The sequence below is a fragment of the Taudactylus pleione genome, unplaced genomic scaffold, assembly GCF_031769625.1.
Source record: "Taudactylus pleione unplaced genomic scaffold, aTauple2 ptg000687l, whole genome shotgun sequence".
NCBI classification, from domain to species: Eukaryota; Metazoa; Chordata; class Amphibia; order Anura; family Myobatrachidae; genus Taudactylus; species Taudactylus pleione.
The window spans coordinates 2,415,665-2,435,000 of record NW_028285089.1 but is presented as its reverse complement, the minus strand read 5'-3'; the positions used below and the strand labels follow the sequence as shown (position 1 = coordinate 2,435,000).

Here is a 19,336-nt window from a genome sequence, read left to right as displayed (position 1 = left end):
GTTTGACCGATGTACCAAAACTGTAGCTGTAATAAACTCATACTAGACTTCCTTTAGGACCTACCCTCCGGGATATCCTGGGAGATTGATGAGGCAAGTGCAGATAGTGTGTTTAATAGGCAAATAGACAGGATCTGGGATGGTGGCTTACTCTATGGGAGTCCAAAATTCAGACCTATGCATGACAATCCAAGAGTAGGCAATTGTATTAGAACTGGCACTTGAGAAAGCTTTTATGAAACTAGTATTTTAGCAGCCCTTCATTGGCACTATAAAAATGGCAGTTCCATATTCTTTTGTTTTTTTTAAACAGTATTACTAAGAAATTCAATGAATAGTCATATTTGTATTCTCTTCCAAGTTTTACCATTGGTTTTATAAACACAAGCTATATTTTGAAGGTGCTGAAGAAATAGGATACAAACACTAAACTACAAGAACCCACGAAAATCCTCTACTAAATAAATAAATTATTAAAATGGTTTAATTTTTTCACCCGCCTCCACAGTATGTGGACATCTGGGACATTACATTGTGTAAATCGCTATTATTTGAATTTAGTTTTAAATAGAAACATTTCTTATATTGATGAACAGGGAAAAAGTGGTAGTAACCAATCAAATGAGACTATATAAATGTGGCTTGAGGTTAGTGAAAAAAAAAAACCTGAAGTCACACAAGTTATTGGTTTATTAGGTTATCCCTTTAAATTAGAAACCAATTTACTTATGAAGCCAGACCACACGGAGCTCTGGCACCAAGTAGTATATGTACAGGTTACACAACAGATTCACATAGTTAAAGCACTGTGCAACATGGAACGGACAAATGAAATGAAGATATGTTGATAAGCAACAACAATGCAGTGCCAAAGACAAAAGCAAGGCACTGAGAAGCAGACTCACATGAAGCAACTAGTGTATACTGGGGTTTGACTCTGATATAAATAGAGCTGTATTAAACCACTGATAGTGAAGACATGCTGCCTACTGCATCTGAAATGAAATGATGTGACTATTGTGGTAACTATACACAGAAAAGTCAAGAAAACCTAAAGCCTTTTCTGCGGTAGTTACAATGGGTCATACTTACAGCAACAGAAGCCCACTGCCATGCAAAACAGTGACTGGTTGGCATCTGATCATGTGACGGACAGCAGCCAATAAAAAACAGAAAGTAAGCAGAAGACAAAGCACCACCAATCAATGACAGTTGCCACGTATAATGCCCTCACCTACAGTCTTTCAAATCTCACTAACATTTAAACTATTCCAAGTATCCTTATTATATACTAGCCATCCTAAAATGACAACTGGTCAATCTGGGCGTAAACAAATTGCTTAGCAATGTATAAAATAATTCATAAAGACTGTCAGAAATACAGTAGTAATCCAGACAGATTTATTTCACATTAGATAATACGATTTGGATATATAATAAATGAGCATCGTCACCCATGGAGAAGAGCAATATCCAATTAAAGTTGCTGAAAGTTATTTGTATTCAGCTTTACTGCACACTAATGCCTTATCACACACCCACGTTGTTTATCTAGGTAATTATTAATTTACAAACACATACAATAAAGTACTAAAATTAATGTATTTTAAAACCTAAACCCTTAGCAAAAAATTATTAAAAAGCATGACGGGGTCTCTGTTGCTATAGAAATAACTTATGAACCTATGTGTCTTCTCTAGAAATATGAACTAAACAGAAAGAAATGAGATGGGCACACAGAATATGCAATGAAGGGGGAAGAACAGAAACCATATAAGTAGATTGCGAACTTTACCGGCGTCAGACGGATTGCTGTATGTAACTGCATGACAATTTTGAGTGTTTCAGCAAACATGCTGCGGAGTTCTCCTGAGTAGCAATACACGGCATCAATTGTGGGCCACCAATCTAGTGCAGACTACAAGAATAAAATACAGGTGAAGATAACAGAACAAAACATGCAATTGAATGGCTTACTTTCCCCCGTCACTGTAAAGAGGACCTGTCACTTTTCAGGAAAATTATATTTTCCATAGGATCTTTTGCCTATGTGTAAATTTATAGTATTTCCAATATGATTTAAAAAGGGATTTTTCACTTGGAATAGTATTACACCTAATTCTCTCTTGAGCTACAATAGAACTTTGATAGTAGTCTTTTGTTTTGAACACCCATATAGCCAGGATCTCTGCCCATTGTTGAGCTACTTAGGTTAATATGCGAGTGCCATTACCTTAATAAAATGACAGGTGATGTGTTCCCAAGGAAAGAAAATATATTAAAAGCACTGAGAAATTTGGCACAACACAAGTTACGGTGGCAATACTCAATATAATAATTTATTATTTATTAATATTAGCTTCTAATACTTCAGTCAACAGTCCTACATGTCAGTGACGAGCAATTACAGTGCATCCGGAAAGTATTCACAATGCTTCACATTTTCAACATTTTGTTATGTTACAGCTTTATTCCAAAATGGAATAAATTCATTTTTGTCCTCAAAATTCTACACACAATACCCCATAATTGTAAAAAGTTTTATTGCAATTTTTAAAAATTTAATTAAAAAAACTCCTAAAACTAATAAATCACATGTACATAAGTATTCACAGTCTTCACCATGAAGCTCAAAATTTAGCTCAGGTGCATCCTGCTTCCACTGATTATCCTTGAGATGTTCCTACAGCTTAATTGGAGTCCACCTGTGGTAAATTCAGTTGATTGGACATGATTTTTAAAGGCATACACCTGTCTATATAAAGGTCCCACACTTGACAGTGCATGTCAGAGCACAAACCAAGCATGAAGTCCAAGGAATTGTCTGTAGATCTCCGAGACAGGATTGTCTTGAGGCACAAATCTGGGGAAGGGTACTGAAGAATATCTGCTGCTTTGAAGGTCCCAATGAGCACAGTGGCCTCCATCATCTGTAAATGGAAGAAGTTCGGAACCATCAGGACTCTTCCTAGAGTTGGCCGGCCGTCTAAACTGAGCGATCGGAGGAGAAGGGCCCTAGTCAGTAGGTGACCAAGAAGCCTATAGTCTCTCTGTCAGAGCTACAGCATTCCTCTGTGGAGAGAGGAGAACCTTCCAGAAGGACAATCATCTCTGCAGAAATCCACCAATCAGGTCTGTATGGTAGAGTGGCCATACGGAAGCCACTCCTTAGTAAAAAGCACATGGCAACCCACTTGGAGTTTGCCAAAGTGCACCTGAAGTACTCTCAGACCATGAGACAACAAAGATTGAACTCTTTGGCGTGAATGCCAGGCATTATGTTTGGAGGAAACCACGCACCGGTCATCACCAGGCCAATACCAACCCTACTGTGAAGCATGGTGGTGGCAGCATCATGCTGTGGGGATGTTTTTCAGCGGCAGGAACTGGGAGACTAGTCAGGATAGAGGGAAAGATGAATGCAGCAATGTACAGAGACATCCAGGATGAAAACCTGCTTCAGAGCGCTCTTGACCTCAGACCGGGGCGACGGTTAATCTTTCAGAAGGACAACGACCCAAAGCACACAGCCAAGATATCAAAGGAGTGGCTTCAGGACTAATCTGTGAATGTCCTTGAGTGGACCAGCCAGAGCCCAGACTTGAATCCAACCGAACATCTCTGGAGAGATCTGAAAATGGCTGTGCACCGACGCTTCCCATCCAACCTGATGGAGCTTGAGAGGTGCTGCAAAGAGGAATGGGCGAAACTCCCCAAAGATAGGTGTGCCAAGCTTGTAGCATCATATTCAAAAAGACGTTAGGCTGTAATTGTTGCCAAAGGTGCATCAACAAAGTATTGAGCAAAGGTTGTGAATACTTATGTACGTGTGATTTCTTAGTTTGTTTTTTTTTATGAAATTTGCAAAAAAAACTTTTTACACGTTGTCATTATGGAGTACTGTGTGTAGAATTTTGTGGACAAAAAATGAATTTATTCCATTTTGGAATAAGGCTGTTACATAACAAAATGTGGTAAAAGTTAAGCGGCGTGAATACTTTCTGGATGCACTGTAGAAACTGCTTAGTAGTGTGGAGCGCATCTATCTTGCATTACTTCATTAGAAGGTAAAGTACTAAAAAAAAGATGGAAAGTCCTATCTCCATGATTAGCTTCTAATCTCTAATGTAGCAGGAAAACTCTTCACAGCAAGACATTAAATAAAAAAGATGCAGATGATGAATCTCTAATATGTACTACTCTAACTTCCCATAAATGAAAGAGAGCAGAAGCACTACATTTTTTTAAACAAAAATATGCTGATCTAATATAAAAAGGAATTTAATAACTGCATCAATACATTGACCAGAGTTAAAGTTTTATGTAAATGTATTTGTCCCTCTGACTTTAACCTCACGGTTGGTCAGGACTGGCAGAAGCAAACTACACTTATTGTGACCCATAGGATCATTCCAAATATGCCCCATGTATAGCCAAATTGAACTTGAATCTGCCCATAAATGGACACCTAAAGCATGAAAAATGCATCTGCCAAAGCTGAAGTATGCAAATATTTTGTTTTACATGAAGCGACAAACTGTAAAGCTATTCTATTTCCATTTATAACAAAGCTAAGCTTTGTCTTTAATAAGAAATATGAATTATTTTCAGAAGAGATGAACCAGAATTTAGCCTAAAAACGATATTCAGATATGAATGGTTAGGAAGAACTTTTAAAATTAAATCACAATCTTATAAGCTGTTAAGTACCAGGGGACGTGTGTCACTGGTGACCGTTGACAGGCTGCTGAGTCAGTGCTATTGAATATATTGGTAGGAGCAGTCTGGCTGTAAAACTATCTGTGCATTTGGCAAGATTACTTCCTGTCATCTCCTATTACTCTAAAAGCTTCTTTACACTGACATAATTAATGCAGCTATGGATACTGCAGGAGATCGAATTCCAATTGGCACTGTTGTACACTTATTGTAGTATGCAAAATTGAGTAGTGGCTTTAAATGGAAAATAATGGGATAATAGCAATAAATTATTTTTCATAAAGTCCAAAGGAAAAAAAAAAATACAGAAGACTTAAAATAAAAGCACATTTGTGATCTATGTAAGCAATCATATGCATATATACCTTAACCCATCAGGCATCACAATAACAAGTGATTGTGCCATGTTTATTTATTTTATGATGCTTCAATCATTGGAACCCTAAGAAGTATATACCACATGAATCACAGTAACACAGTAAAAGTGGCACAATCAGTACTGAACAATACACATGGATCATGTGTACTCTGGACTGACCACCACCCGACACCATCGGGAATCACCCTCCACTAATCACTTATTACATGAAGGAAATACATGGCAAGATACTCAGTTCCCGGGCGAACCCAAGTCAGCAGTGCTTCTTAGCTGTTTATAAGGCACGATTGTGGGAGCTCCTGGACCATAACAAAAGTACCTGACCTAGGACCGCAACAGCATTAGAGGACATGTACCCCCTAATAACCTGAACCATTAGATACCATACAGGTAACAATACTGCTTATATGCTGGACTATATTTATTTACTAGCATTTCTAATTAATGAGCGTTACACTACCCTGTTTCAGACAACTGCTTAGAGGATACTCCATAAATAAGCTGCATTAAATCTATATAGTTTGTTTTCTGTGGTGGCATCGTAAATCTAATAATGATAAACACATTTTTAGTAATAGCATGTTGTTTGTAAAATAATGTATGATTAAATATTAATACACAAGCCTCATTGTTATTTTACACAAGGTAGTACTATTTCTATTGTATAGAAATTTTCTACACAAGCGCAGAGATATCAAAATATTTCTTTTTACAAACTTTATATGTAAGCGACTCCTAATATTCACTTGCAGCAGGTGCAAATTGTAAGATAATTGAATACTAGCGCCAGAGCACGTAAAGACAGTTACACTAAAATCAAACACACGGGTATATGTTTTATAAAGTTGGCCTGGTTGTGCAATGTTTACAAATTGGCACCGTTTCTATTCTCCTTGTGTTTGGGAGTGCCCTATATGTGCATAAGGAGGATACACATGAAAGTTGTCTTGCTCATTCCATGGTGGCTGACTCCCCTGAACTGGAGGCTACCCAAGAGTCAGACTAGAACACTAAGAGGGGTATTCAATATGAAACGTTAACTTCACTGTCGAAGTTAACGTTTCATATCGGAGTTTTTACCTGCGTTAAAGTATCGGGCGCGCTCCCGCTTATCCCCGTATTCAATATAAAATTAACGAAAAAGGGAAACTCCGAAGTTGGATTTGCGTAAAGTTACGAATTTTTCCTTAAAAAAATTGTAAGACCCCCCCTAAAGTTGTAAAAACATGGGGGATCACTATGGGTATCCCCGTTTTAGCCTTTAATTGAAAGTCGGGGATTTAAATGGCCGCAGCAGGTGTTTTTTTCCGGACATTGAAGAAGTGATGCAGAAGAGCACTTAGGTTATTTTTTTTGTTTTTTTAAGTGGTCCCATCAAATTTGGGGTACATGAAAATGGGTACTAGCATATTTTTAAGTCCCCAAAGTAAATTTTTAAAAATTCTGCATTTGTGCACCTGCCGCTATTATTCTATTCTTCAAAACATCTGCCGCATACTTGCAGAATAGCCCTGAACCTATTTCCCTATTGTTATACAATTTTTTCCCAATTTTTTTTTTCACCCCAATTTTTAAATTAATTTTTTGGGGTGTCCCTATTTTTATTTTAAACTTTTTTTGACACAGTTCTTTTTTAAATGTCATTCCCAGGGGTGCAGGCTATTTTTTTTAAGCCTGCACCCCTAAACCCCAATTCTGCACTTTTTTTCGACACCTATTCAATGGTGAAAAGTTATTTTATCAAAGACTTTTCAAAACTGCGATAAGTCTTTGAAATTGAATACGGTGTAAAAGTAAAACCTGCGATAATGACGTCATACCTCCGATATTAACGCAAAAACGATGTTATCGCTCCCATATTGAATACCCCTGTACATAGGATACATTTCATGAATTATTATTAGCAATGTCACTGTACTTGTACTTCCACAAAAAACACTGGGCTGTTTTACTCTTCTACAGTTTTGCCTAGTACACACTGTTTTATCTCAAAAGTAATATGTTCTCTATAATGTTTTTACCAATGTAGGAGCCACATGAAGAAAGTGTAAATATGAATGGTTTGGTAATGAAAAGTGGCATCTTAATGGCTATCCAGCTCCCACATGTTTTGGATAGCCAATAGGATAAATCCAAACTAACGCTAATTTGGCGAAAATAACAGTACAACCGAACAGCTCATCTTTATTTTTATTTTACATGGTGGCTTCTACATATAGAGAAGTGTCTGTGTTTTGTTTTGTTTTTTCAATGGACCACGCACTGTATGGAAATGCGAAGACTTGTAGGGGTATTCAATATGGGAGCGAAAACTTCGCTTTTGCGTCAGGTTTTAGTTTTACACCCTATTCAATTTCAAAGACTTTTTCGCAGGTTTGAAAAGTCTTTGATAAAAAAACGGGGATAACTTTTCACCATTGAATAGGTGTTGAAAAAAAGTGCAGAATTGGGGTTCAGGCTTAAAAAAAAAATAGCCAGCACCCCAGGGAATGACATTTAAAAAAAGAACTGTGTCAAAAAAAGTTTTAAAAAAAAAAATAGGGACACCCCAAAAAATAAATTTAAAAATTGGGGTGAAAAAAAAAAAATTGGAAAAAATTGATTAACAATAGGGAAATAGGTTCAGGGCTATTCTGCAAGTATGCGGCAGGTATTTTCTAGAATAGATTTATAGCGGCAGGTGCACAATTGCAGAATTTTTAAAAACTTACTTTAGGGACATCAAAATATGCTAGTACCCATTTTCATGTACCCCAAATTTGATGGGACCACTTAAAAAAATGAAAAAAATAACCTAAGTGCTCTTCTGCAACACTTCTTCAATTTCGGGAAAAAACACCTGCTGCGGCTATTTAAATCCCCGACTTTCATTTAAAGGCTAAAACAGGGGTACCCATAGTGATCCCCCATGTTTTTACAACTTTAGGAGGGTCCTACAATTTTTTTAAAGAAAATTTCGTAACTTTACGCAAATCCAACTTCGCAGGCTCCCGTTTTCGTTAGTTTCATATTGAATACGGGGATAAGCGGGCACGCGCCCGATACTTTAACGCAGGTAAAAGCTCCGATATGAAACGTAAACTTCGACAGCGAAGTTTACGTTTCATATTGAATACCCCTCTTGGTGTGTCGTCTCTTATATTGCTCTATTTTCATACAAATGGTACTTTATGGTTTCATTTTTGCAGAAACAACCTATGTACTGTACAGCTGCAACATACTTACATTTGTGATAATTCTGTGCAGAGAGTTTACCAACACATAATGAAATGTTGAAGGCGAGGGCGGTGCCAGGCAGATCTATTAAGCAAAGACGACAAGGCAAGGACAACATATTACCAAACGCACACAGAAAATAAAATCCATCAAAAGGATGTGTTATAAAATGGCTTGGAACACAAGTTCAGAGCACAAATCCTAAAGGAACTTTAACGTGGAATTAAACAGAAAAACAAAACCACCATTAATAAGAAACATTGTACTGTGTCCAAGCAGTTTTTCTCAGGTTTGTTACTCTGGTATATACCAAAGTTTGTACAATATTTTAACAGAATAGGAACTAAATCTACCTGGACAACAGAATTTCCCAAAAGTGGAGTTTACCAATACGTTTCTGCAGACATGATCTGTATCAGTATGCAAGACTCTGCTTCTTATGGTGATAACAAAAGACAATCCGTAAAATTATTATTCCTTGTCCCGATTGTCTACATTTCAAATAAGGTATGACTACAAAAGTTACTTATTACTACAGTGACAGGGAATAATAGGATAAAGCAACTCCATCTGGCCCTCCTCATCAAAACACATGCCACAAGTCAGCCAGCCTATTAGAAGGGTTGGGTATGCAAACGTGGCATGCACAATGCCAATGGTGAGAATCCTGGCGCCGGAATCCCGAATTGTGAAAATCCCGAAACATGCTGGTAAGAATTCTATCCCTACCCATTAGCCTAACCCTCCCTGCCCAGTGTCTTACGCTACCCCTAGTGTCTAACACAAACTGTCGGAATCACAGCTGCCTGGATTCTGGAGCCAGGATTCTGATTCCTGTCGGGATTACAGCGTCGGCAACGTGTATGCAGGGATGCCGACTACATCCCTTTAGAGTTAGGCAGATGCAATGCTCTACCGGTGGTGACCGAGCATTCCATTAACACCATTGTTAGGTGCCATGTTTCACCCCTGACAAGCAGTCAGATATTTCTGGAGCAATGTAAACTAAGACCCATTTCATACATATGGCAAAAACCCGGGTTTTTACCTGTACACGTGCATCGCCCCTAGTATTGGCTATGTCTGAACAGCAACTACCCAGGTCGGCGTCCCAGGTCCGCAGACCTACAAATCGACCAGGGTTATTCCCAGAACTTTCAACCCAGGTCAGTGCCATGGCTTATGTCTGAAAGGCATAACCCGGGTCTTGATGACCCAAGTCATGCCTAAAAAGACAATTGCCGGGTACAGTAGAGCTTGGAGATGACATCGTCTCCAAGTGTCCACTGTTAGTTGGAAGACCCGGGTTCGGGGTAAAGGGTGACCCACGAATAAACCTGGACATTACCCAGGTGTGAAAGGGCGTAAGTACTGAAACCCTGGCTTCAATCCACCTGTTCCAGTCTAAGGTTGAATCCAGGAAGTGGAGCTTCTTCAGAGAGACTACAGGTCGTTTTGGATTTCTTGTCCCTATTTTTAGGAAGGACTCCTATAGCGTTTTTGGTGTATTCTGTCTACACCCCCACTTTCTGGTACGCCTTCACTTTTATTATATTTTGGTGGATATATTTTTATCCTGAAGTTGTATGTTTACTTTAATAAATGGTAATACACTAGGAAGGTCCTCTTTTTCATATGCACGAGTGTGACATGGGAGTGAGAAGACCTTTGTGAAAAATACATCTTGGATATATATAGAAATCAACCCAGCTCATTGTGACCACGGCGATCAACTGCAAGAACTTTACTGTTGATTATCTATTGAATATTCTGCTACGGTGTACACTATTATTGTAGGGGTACCACTTACTAGATTGGATCTTCACTTTATGTCCTTCTATTTTGTGCGCTCTGGTGACTATATTGTGTTTTATATGTCTTGTTTGGGGTATTTATAGGGATTACCCTTTAACATCAGTAGCTGCCAATTGTGAAGTGCAGATTCATATATTCCTATTCTTGTTTAGGCTATTAAAAGAAATCCGGAAAAAACAACAAGAACATCGGAAGCTAATTAAAACACTAATCACCTGCTATTTCAATTTAAAAAACAAAAAGCAAATGTGTGTGTTGTCCCCGCTACTAGTGGCGACAACACACGTTCACCATAGCCACAGTGGGCTACTAGTTCTGCTCCTGAATGTCATACAAAAGTAGGCATGCTATAAAACAGCTGTTCTTATTTACCTCAGTTTTTCTCATTAATACCATAAACTAAGATATATATTACTAGCTGAAGTACCCAGCACTGCCCAGGTTTAAATCTTCAAGCTATTAATTTTATTACGTGATGTCATCCAAATCCTTCCAGTGGTAGGCCCAGAACAGGCTCCCTGGGTCACAGTTCTGCCCAGCGTATACCAACGGGAAGTCCGGCCAGCACCTCAACCCCATAGTATGTCTTTTGGGATCCAATGTTACCACTCTGAAGTTTTCGTCCTAATCCTTTCGGAGAAAGGCCCAGAATAGGCCCACCGGGTCAATGTTCTGCCCAGCATTCCCGGGTCAAAGTTCTACCCAGCGTACATCAAAGGGAGGTTCGACCGGTACCCTAAACCCCCCGAAACCGAGTAGAGATCCAACTGGACCACCTCGTGTTGGTTTCATCCCAATTGAGGTGTCCGAGTGCATAACCAAAGAAAAGGGAATTTACTACCCGCACAACAGCTGTTAAATTCTTTACATATTATTATACTGCACCCATACATATGGTCTAATTGATATATATTTAATTTCACGTGGGAGGTGTACCCTAGAATAAATATCACATGCAAGAAAATGGGGGTAGTATTCTAATGTGGGGCATTAATTAAAAGTGAATTATATAAATCTGAAGTGATATAACATGTATGTAAGTTTATTTTGTCAGTTAAAAAACAAACACCTCTAATATAGGTTATTTACCCCCATCCTTAAGAGTCTAGGCCTTGAGCTAGAACGTAGCTTTTGGTAATGGGGGTATATTTTTATTGAATTCAATTATCCACATCAATTTATTGGTGGTTACCTCTCCAAACCCTCTATACCTGAAAATTGCACTTCTATCTGCTAGTGGCTCTAATATATTCTTAATCCTGCTGCTTACTAGAATGAAAATGTCATGTAACTACACATTATAACTATTTCTTTAGTTACAAAGATGCTGCTCTCCACTGCCTCATTCAGCTGCTCTCAGCAGTGACTGATCTCTATTACCCACAAATGGTCAAATCAATTGACTTATTCAGCCCTCTCTCTGTGTAGGAGCGAATAGTGTATATCTGCCTGCAGTGTACTTCTACAATAACCAGTAAACTCTGTGTAATTCACTGAGGTAAATACCCTATATTTCAGGTGTCCGTTTTTTAACTGACAATATAAACTACATACATGTTACATATCACTTCACATTCTGATTTTATATTTCGCTTTTAATTAATGTAATAAAGGTTACATTTCAGGAGATACTGCTTATTTGAGTGCCCCACATTAGAATACTACCCCTTGTCTTACGAATGCAGAACCAGACAGAAAGACAAGCAAACAAATAAACAAAGAGACAGACAGACCAATGAATTCTATATATAAGATAAGCAGCATTGTCATATAATCATAAGTAAGATCTTTAAACGGAATATTTTTACATGTTTTACATTTTTACATCACAAGTGTGTTGGTAGATATGTGGTATGAGGAAACATTCAATACAGATGTTATGTTACCCACATATTTCTGTCTCACTAATAAAAAATGATGTAGTATTAGCGGCATAAAACACTGTCATTAGAAGTTAATATCACTGCCATTAGTGTCAAAACATAAGCTTTCTATAATTGATAGTCTATCTCCTTAATATAAGGAAAGCACATGAATATTACATATCCCTCATTCATGAGAGATTTATTACACAGATCAGCTGTGTGATACAAAAAACTTTTCATTGTGAAAATGATGCAAGACATTAACATGTCACTGACTAACAGCCAAGACAGACACACAAGTATTGACAGGCTAAGGGAGAGAAGTACTAAGCCTTGGAGAGAATAAAGTACCAACCAATCATCTCCTTACTCATTTTTATAAACAGTCTGTAAAGTGACAGTTAGCTGGTTGGTACTTTCTCTCTCTCCGACGCTTAGTACATCTTCCCCCAAATATCCCTGTAATGCACTGCTCAATGTCACATTAAATAATGGCAATTTTGGAGATATCAGTCGTCGCCAGAGTCTGATGTAATGAACGTATTCTTTAAGTACTAAGGCCCGTATTCAATTACAGATGAAAAGGCGTGATCGGCTAAACGTCTATAATGAAGGTAAGAAGTTCTTTCCACCATCTGAAGTACTATATAGCCTGCTACCCACAGCAGCTCTCAAATTTGGAAAATTTTAATACTATGAATAACAAAGTGATTTGCTTTAATTTGGCCTAAAATTAAAAACTAAAATTTTTCAGAACCCTGATGAACTACTACACAACGCCTCATGGAACTCATTTTATTTTATCATTTTTTTTTAATCTTCAATAAATTTGCACCTACTTAACTTATTGATCATGTGCGTTGTGCAGCACCTAGAGAGAAGTATATATTTTGTTGATTTGAGAGGTTTAGGTCACTTTCTGTCACTATGTAAATATGCGAGTATTTGACGTAATTTTATAATAAAAACGTGCCACATGATGGTGGCAGCGTGCACTATAAAATTTAATGATGAAAATAAAAACATCAGAAGTAAATAGAAATATACTAATAAAAGTACCTCAATATAACAGTCATGATATTTTGCCTAAAAATAAAAAGGAGGATAAAATCCACATACAGAAGGAACATGGTAAGCATACTTTGAAATGCTGGTTGTTGTGAGGGTTGATCCTAAAGCAAGAAACTAGGCAATCAATCATAAGGTCCACATCCGCATTCTGGTTTCCTGCCCCTCTAGAGAAGGGCTTGCTGGGATTGAAGAGCAAATTCTAATAAGATAAAAATAATATAGTAGTTACTGCAGATCAAATGCAAAGAACTATTGTAAACCTACATGTATTCGATAATTCAGAGGCAGAAAAAATATCATCAGTGTAAAACATTTATTTCATGTAAGGGAACCAATCATTCATATAATAGTTATACAAAACAATGTCCTCAAAATTTAAACAGTAACTTGTATTTGGAAAACAGTATAGCAATGAGGCAGTTTATTCAGAATAAAGGTGCCTACACACTAGACGACTCGCAAAGGATGCAATGTTGTCAAAGACTTCCCTTGAACTCCCTGGCACTCCTGGACAAACTATATCATGCATGAAAGTGTAATCTGTCCAACGACCTGACCAACGACCTTAATCTCGTTAACGAGATGGCCAGATGTTACTGCATGTAGGGAAGATCTGAGGATTACGACCAAGAACCCGCAGGACCGCGCATCGGAATAGTTATCGTTCATGGACACTGCACGATCTTACAAAAAGATCTCTAACAAGCTTGTAAAATACTAATAAATCCTCATATTAACTAATCATGCAACTATTAAAATGTCAAAAAACATAAGCCTTTTGAGCAGTTATCAAATTCAGTTAATTTAAAGCAGATTGTATTATATTCGATAGAGAGATAGATATATATATATATATATATATATATATATCTATCTCAATTATGTAAAAGGTACACTTCAGCACAATAAAGTCCCACAATGGGTCCAGATCTTTTTCTATCCAAGATGTATTGCTGCTATATCTCCAGAATCCCTTCGCCACAGGGAACACAGTTTCTAGAAATTCAAATGAGGAGAGCGCAATCGTGAGAATAGTATCAAAAAACAATTTTACTAATAACAAAGCTCACGTACATAAAGGTTTAAAACTTTATGTATCACCCGGTTCTCAGTCCTCAAACTGCCGTCCGTAGGACCTCCTGGGTATTGCTGTCTCTGGAATGAACAGGAGACGTCACCGCGTCTCACGTCAGAGAGCTACAACCAAAGCGTTTCGTCGATGACTTCGTCAGGTGGTGTGGCTAACCCTAATATCGGCTCCATTTTAAACTAGCCGCGTCTCAGGTGTTACATTTACAATTAGTATCAATAATCAGAATTGATCCTTCGTATAGTACAAATCTTAGGACCCTTGCAGCAGGTGTACCAATAAGCAAACGAATGTGACAATTGCATAGAAGGTATACTTCAGCGCAATAAAGTCCCACAATAAGTCCATATCTTTTTCTATCCAAGATGTATTGCTGCTAAATCTCCAGGAGGTCTGAGTCTGAACCTGCAGGAGGAAGGGGGGACCACAAACCTCTCAGACTGTGTGACATTGAAGCAGCTGGGCTGCAGGCTGAGGAAGCCAGGGCCTATACCTGTAGGATACAGGGAAGGCCACCAAGATTGACTGTATGTACAGCTGTGGCAGCCAAGCCAAGGCAGGCTGGAACCAGCGATAGACCTGCAGAGAAGCAGGCTGAGACTTTATTGGAAGACTAGCTGCAACCTTATAGAGAGGCTTCAAGAAGTGTGCTAGTGCCCTAAGAGAGGGCTAGTTTGTTTATTATTTTCTATTTCTGTTTCCTGGTTTCCAAGCTGGAAAGAAAAGCACCATTGAATTTATTTACTTGAAAGCTGTGTGTGGACTCTCATTAAGCACCTAAACACTGCACCACTCCACCCTCCACCGAGCTAATTACCCCAAGTTATCATACATGGTGGAGAAAGCGGGCGTAAAGATTCTGCACAGGAGAGGTCTACGCAAGACAGATCTGTGCAAAAGTGGATTACAGCAAGTACAGAAAATGTGGAATACAAACGGAAATATTGATGCTTATTGCACTGCATAATTGGACTCTCCTAGAAAGCCAGAGGAGGCTCACTGCACCTGCATGGTGGAATGCTCGTCAAGGTGGTGAGTGAAGCGTTGCTTACAAAATAAAAAATTGTCTGCAAGTGCGCACTTTTCCTTGGAAAGGAAGAGAAGTGTTGGAAATTGTCTTCTTGTGGGAGATGCAAAGTTTGCCAGAAACAGAAGTATTGAAGTGTTTTGCAAAAGTGAAATTGCAAGTGCATTTTTCTGCTGAAGAGAATAAGTTTTTCAAGGAAAAAGTTGTATGCATGTCTGAAAAACCATGCTACAGTTTGCTAAAAGTTATGCAACTTGCAAATTTATGGAAAAATTGCCAGTTGTTAAGATTTATAATGTCTTTGAAGAAAAATGTGCACATTCCTCAGCATTGGAAGGGTTAAAAGAAATTGTGTGGTTTATTCTGTTGAAATCAAGCTCATTAAGTCAAGGTGTGGTACTGAGGGAGCAGAGATTCCTACTGTAAGGCTGTTGAGACCGCTTGATACATGCTGGTAATTGTAGTGCCACATGAAGAAAAATGTATTGCTGCATTGAAAATACTTTGGAAGACAGTGTGATATAGTGAAATTATGGGAAATAAAAAGAAATATTCTAAAGGTAGATGACCTTCTACAAAAGGTTAATTCTCAATCTAGAGATGGAAAACCCAGACTAGAGTTTACCGTATGAATCTGAAGGAAGTCTGTTACATGGAAGTGATTTAAAGCTGTTTGAATCCTCTATGGTGAATCCTTTCAAAATGATGGGGTAAAAAGTGTTATTCCATACAAAGAGACATTTAATAAGCAGAATAAAAAGGCCAGTGTGTGGGGTCAGTGTATGGTGCAAGGTCCGCTAGGAGAGGACTATGGTCCTCATTCAGAGGCAGTTGCAAGAAGTGATCGCTCTCTCTGAACAAGGGCAGCCGCTTCTTTTTTTTAGTGCGGCCTCCTGGTTGCTAGCTAAGCTGTGGGTTACCACCCACAGTTTAGCGACCAACCAGGGTGATGGTCGCGATAGTCAAGACCATCGCGACCATCGGAGCTTGTGACGAGACCCTAAGGTTGGGTCTCGGCAACCACAAACCCCAGGTAGCTTCCTGCTCTGATCGTTCAGGAAGCTCCCCAGACATCACTGCTGATGCCAGTGTGGCCGCCCACAAAACGGCAAGCGTTCCGTCAGGAACGCCTCCATTTGTGTAGCCACCCCCCCGCCCCGCCCCGCCTACAAAACCGGCTGAGCTGTCGATCAACATCGACAGCCGGCCCTTTTGTAGTGCGCAACTCTCTCGCTCCGGGGCTTGCACAGTGCGGCCGCTGCGCATACGCAGGACCAAAACATCGACCCGGTTGCGTGCGCGCAGCGCTTGCGACCGGGTCTGAATGAGGTCCTATGTCAGAATAGAAAAAGTTGACTCTCTGTGTGAAGTTTGGTGTGAAACACTTATGCACTATTGTGACCAGAGAAGTGACTTGGAGGACAAGTCTACAAAAGAGAAGCTTTTGCATGTGCAAATTGAAAAGACATTACATAGTGAATTGTCTTCTTTGAAAATGGCATTTGTGCAGGATGAAATAAAATATTGTGAAGTTCTTAAAGAGACAGACCTCAATTTGGCAGCGATGTCTGAACGCCTTGAGAAGTCTGAAGCATTCAAATGTGTTACAAAGTAAGAGAATGATGGGCTGCTAGCAAAGAATGACTTAGTAGAGCAAGATGTTGTTAAATTGCAGCAAAAATGTGTGGTACTTCAGCAGGAAGTGGAAGAATTGAAAGAAGGTGTCCAGAGACGACAGAGTGATGCAGAGCACATGCAAGTGAAAGTAGCAGATCTGACTCTGGTATTAAAAGGAAAAAAAAAAAAAAAATGACTCTTTAATTGCGTCCACTCAAGTAAATCTTAAAGATTGTGAACTGGAGAAAAGTTCTGCTGCCGAAAAGTTTTCTGAAGTAAAAGAGCAATATCTCCAAGTGCTGCAGACTCGCACTCAGTGGGAGACAGACCATGAAGAAAAAGAGATGGAGATGGTCCGTCTTGAAGTCAACTGTAAGGAGCAAGAACAAAACTGCCCACTACAATTTAGCTGCTAGAGCAGTTTCAGAAGGTCTGACGGAAAGAAAATGTATTCATGGAGGAAAGTCTGCATAAAGTCGCAGAGCAAAGTGAATCTTTGGAGAGAGAGCTTAACCTTGCCCATAGCAGGGCTTGGAAGTTGCAAGAACAGAGTGAGAACCTTGAGAAGTGTCTGCTAAGTTCATAGAACCAGTTGCAAAGATTCCAAGTGGAGAGGAGTACCAAAGAACTGGAGTTGCAAAGTTAATTAAACGTGGCAGAGTCTGAAATAATTGTACAAAGTTGAGAGTTGCTGAATTTGAAGTTGTGGAGAGCAATCTGCTGCAATCTGAGAGCAAGTAGAAAAGCGCCATGGTGAAAATTGTCCAGCTGGAAGAGCAGCTGTCTACGGCTCAGAAAAAGTTCCACATGGTAGCGTGAAAATCAGAAGAGGAAAATAAGTTAAATAACGTTCTGAAGTTGGATTCTGGACCCAAAATGGCATCTGATGTCTTCGCTGAACCCATTGTGGCAGAAGTACATAAATATAAGCAGCAATTGTTACAGGTTGATCCTGAAATGGCTGGCGTGCAGAGTGATATGCTGCCGATGCAGTGTGTCTTGTGTGACGAGCAGTGGGACCATAGAGATGTCCTCATTAATGATACCAGTGTACAAGAAGGGACTCAAGCATCGGAGTTGGGAAATTCCCTAAAGGAACGTCTTGAAAAAGGGGATGAGATTCCTTGCAGTGACTTTCAGCTTACATTGATAGCTGAGTGTATGAAGTCCTCCAAAAGGGGCACAGGTCCAGATTGCAAAACTGTGTCCAAAGTTGATAATAAAGAACTAATGTATACAGATGGTGATCGCATGACATGTGGAGCAAAGGTACAGGATGCACAGAAGTCTATGGAGATAGTGATGACTTCAAAGGATGAGCCTGTCTTGTGGGAAGCAGAATTTTGGAGAAAGTTAATTCTGAGAGTCTTGTGAAGAATACTACTCATGTTTGTGAAACAATGCCTTCATGCAAGCAGGATGGAACTTGCAATGCTGCTGAAATTGTCTGTGGGGAAGTGGAGTGGTCTCACATGATAAAGCTTGAAACAAGTAGTCCAGCTAGACAGTGTTTGAAAATAAAGACCTCTGTGGAGAGTGAACTTCAACTTGTTCAATTGTTCATCATATTTTCAAGGCTCAAAAATCGGGAGCACAAGAAAATGCAAATGATATATCCCATAATGAAGTGGCAGATAGCCATCAAAGCCATGAGATAAATGCTGCAGATCAATGGAGCAAAGAGATTCAAGTATCTTACATGGACACGAGAATCTGGAATGTGAGGGTGACAGTGCCAGTACGTGGTCGGTTGACATAAAGCCAAGGTTTAGAAGTTGTGATGCTGCTGACTCTCAGGATACTGTAGGCCCCTTGAAAGAAGAGGAGCTATCAGTGAAGTATGCCAGTAGCCAATACAGGGTTTCAAGGCTGAAGGTTAAAGTTGTGACAAGCAGAAGTTGGCCAAAAGATGTGCATTTAAGACATTTAAGTAACAGAAATCTTGGTACTGTTAAAAAGAAACAAAGGAAAAGTTGTTCTTTGTCCAAACCAGCAGATTCTGTGGAAAAGAACTTGCTTGATTCTGATGTACGTAACAAAAGTAAAAATGAAGTATGGCAAAAGTAAAGATGAAGTATGTCTCTTTGGGAAAAGTAACTTCAAGTTCATAATGCCTGACGTGGTACCCAGGGATGAACCTCAAGTGCTTCATATAGAAAGCAAGAAGTACCATTGCTACCATAAAGTGAGAAAAAAAGTTAGGAGTATGATAAACTCAGGAACCTGGAGGATGAGATCACAAGAGTCTGTATGACCGTGGATGCGGTGGATTTCCCTCATAAGAAGAGTGAAGAGGAACAAAGTCATGAAAATGCCTCGTCCCATGTCGCTAACCCAGGGGTTTCAAAAGCTGGGGAGGGGGATGGGTGGCAGTATCACCAGAGATGGCGCTGGTGAGCAGCAGATTCTGTGTGGGGTTGGAGAGATCCTCTCACACAGGGCAGAAATACTGAGTTGTGACACACCTGTGGGCTGCCTTGTGGAGAGAGCTCAGGTGTGGGCTGATGAGAAGACAGACCAGTCAGGCTGCTGTTAGA

At 39.3% G+C, this 19,336-nt stretch overlaps 1 protein-coding gene across 8 annotated transcripts in view; it reads right to left on the bottom strand.

Moving 5' to 3' along the window:
- NF1 (neurofibromin 1) overlaps nucleotides 1–19,336 on the bottom strand; it is a 297,405-nt gene that overhangs the window by 183,924 nt on the left and 94,145 nt on the right. For 7 of the 8 annotated variants that reach the window (XM_088456122.1, XM_088456124.1, XM_088456125.1 and 4 more), the window contains exons 10-12: nucleotides 13,136–13,264; nucleotides 8,324–8,398; nucleotides 1,796–1,918 (exon numbers count right to left, since the gene is read on the bottom strand). In XM_088456122.1, coding sequence (XP_088312248.1) covers nucleotides 1,796–1,918; nucleotides 8,324–8,398; nucleotides 13,136–13,264 — 327 coding nt within the window. Of the gene's footprint in view, nucleotides 1–1,092; nucleotides 1,138–1,795; nucleotides 1,919–8,323; nucleotides 8,399–13,135; nucleotides 13,265–19,336 lie in introns of all 8 variants that reach the window. The other variant, XM_088456127.1, reaches the window with a different exon arrangement.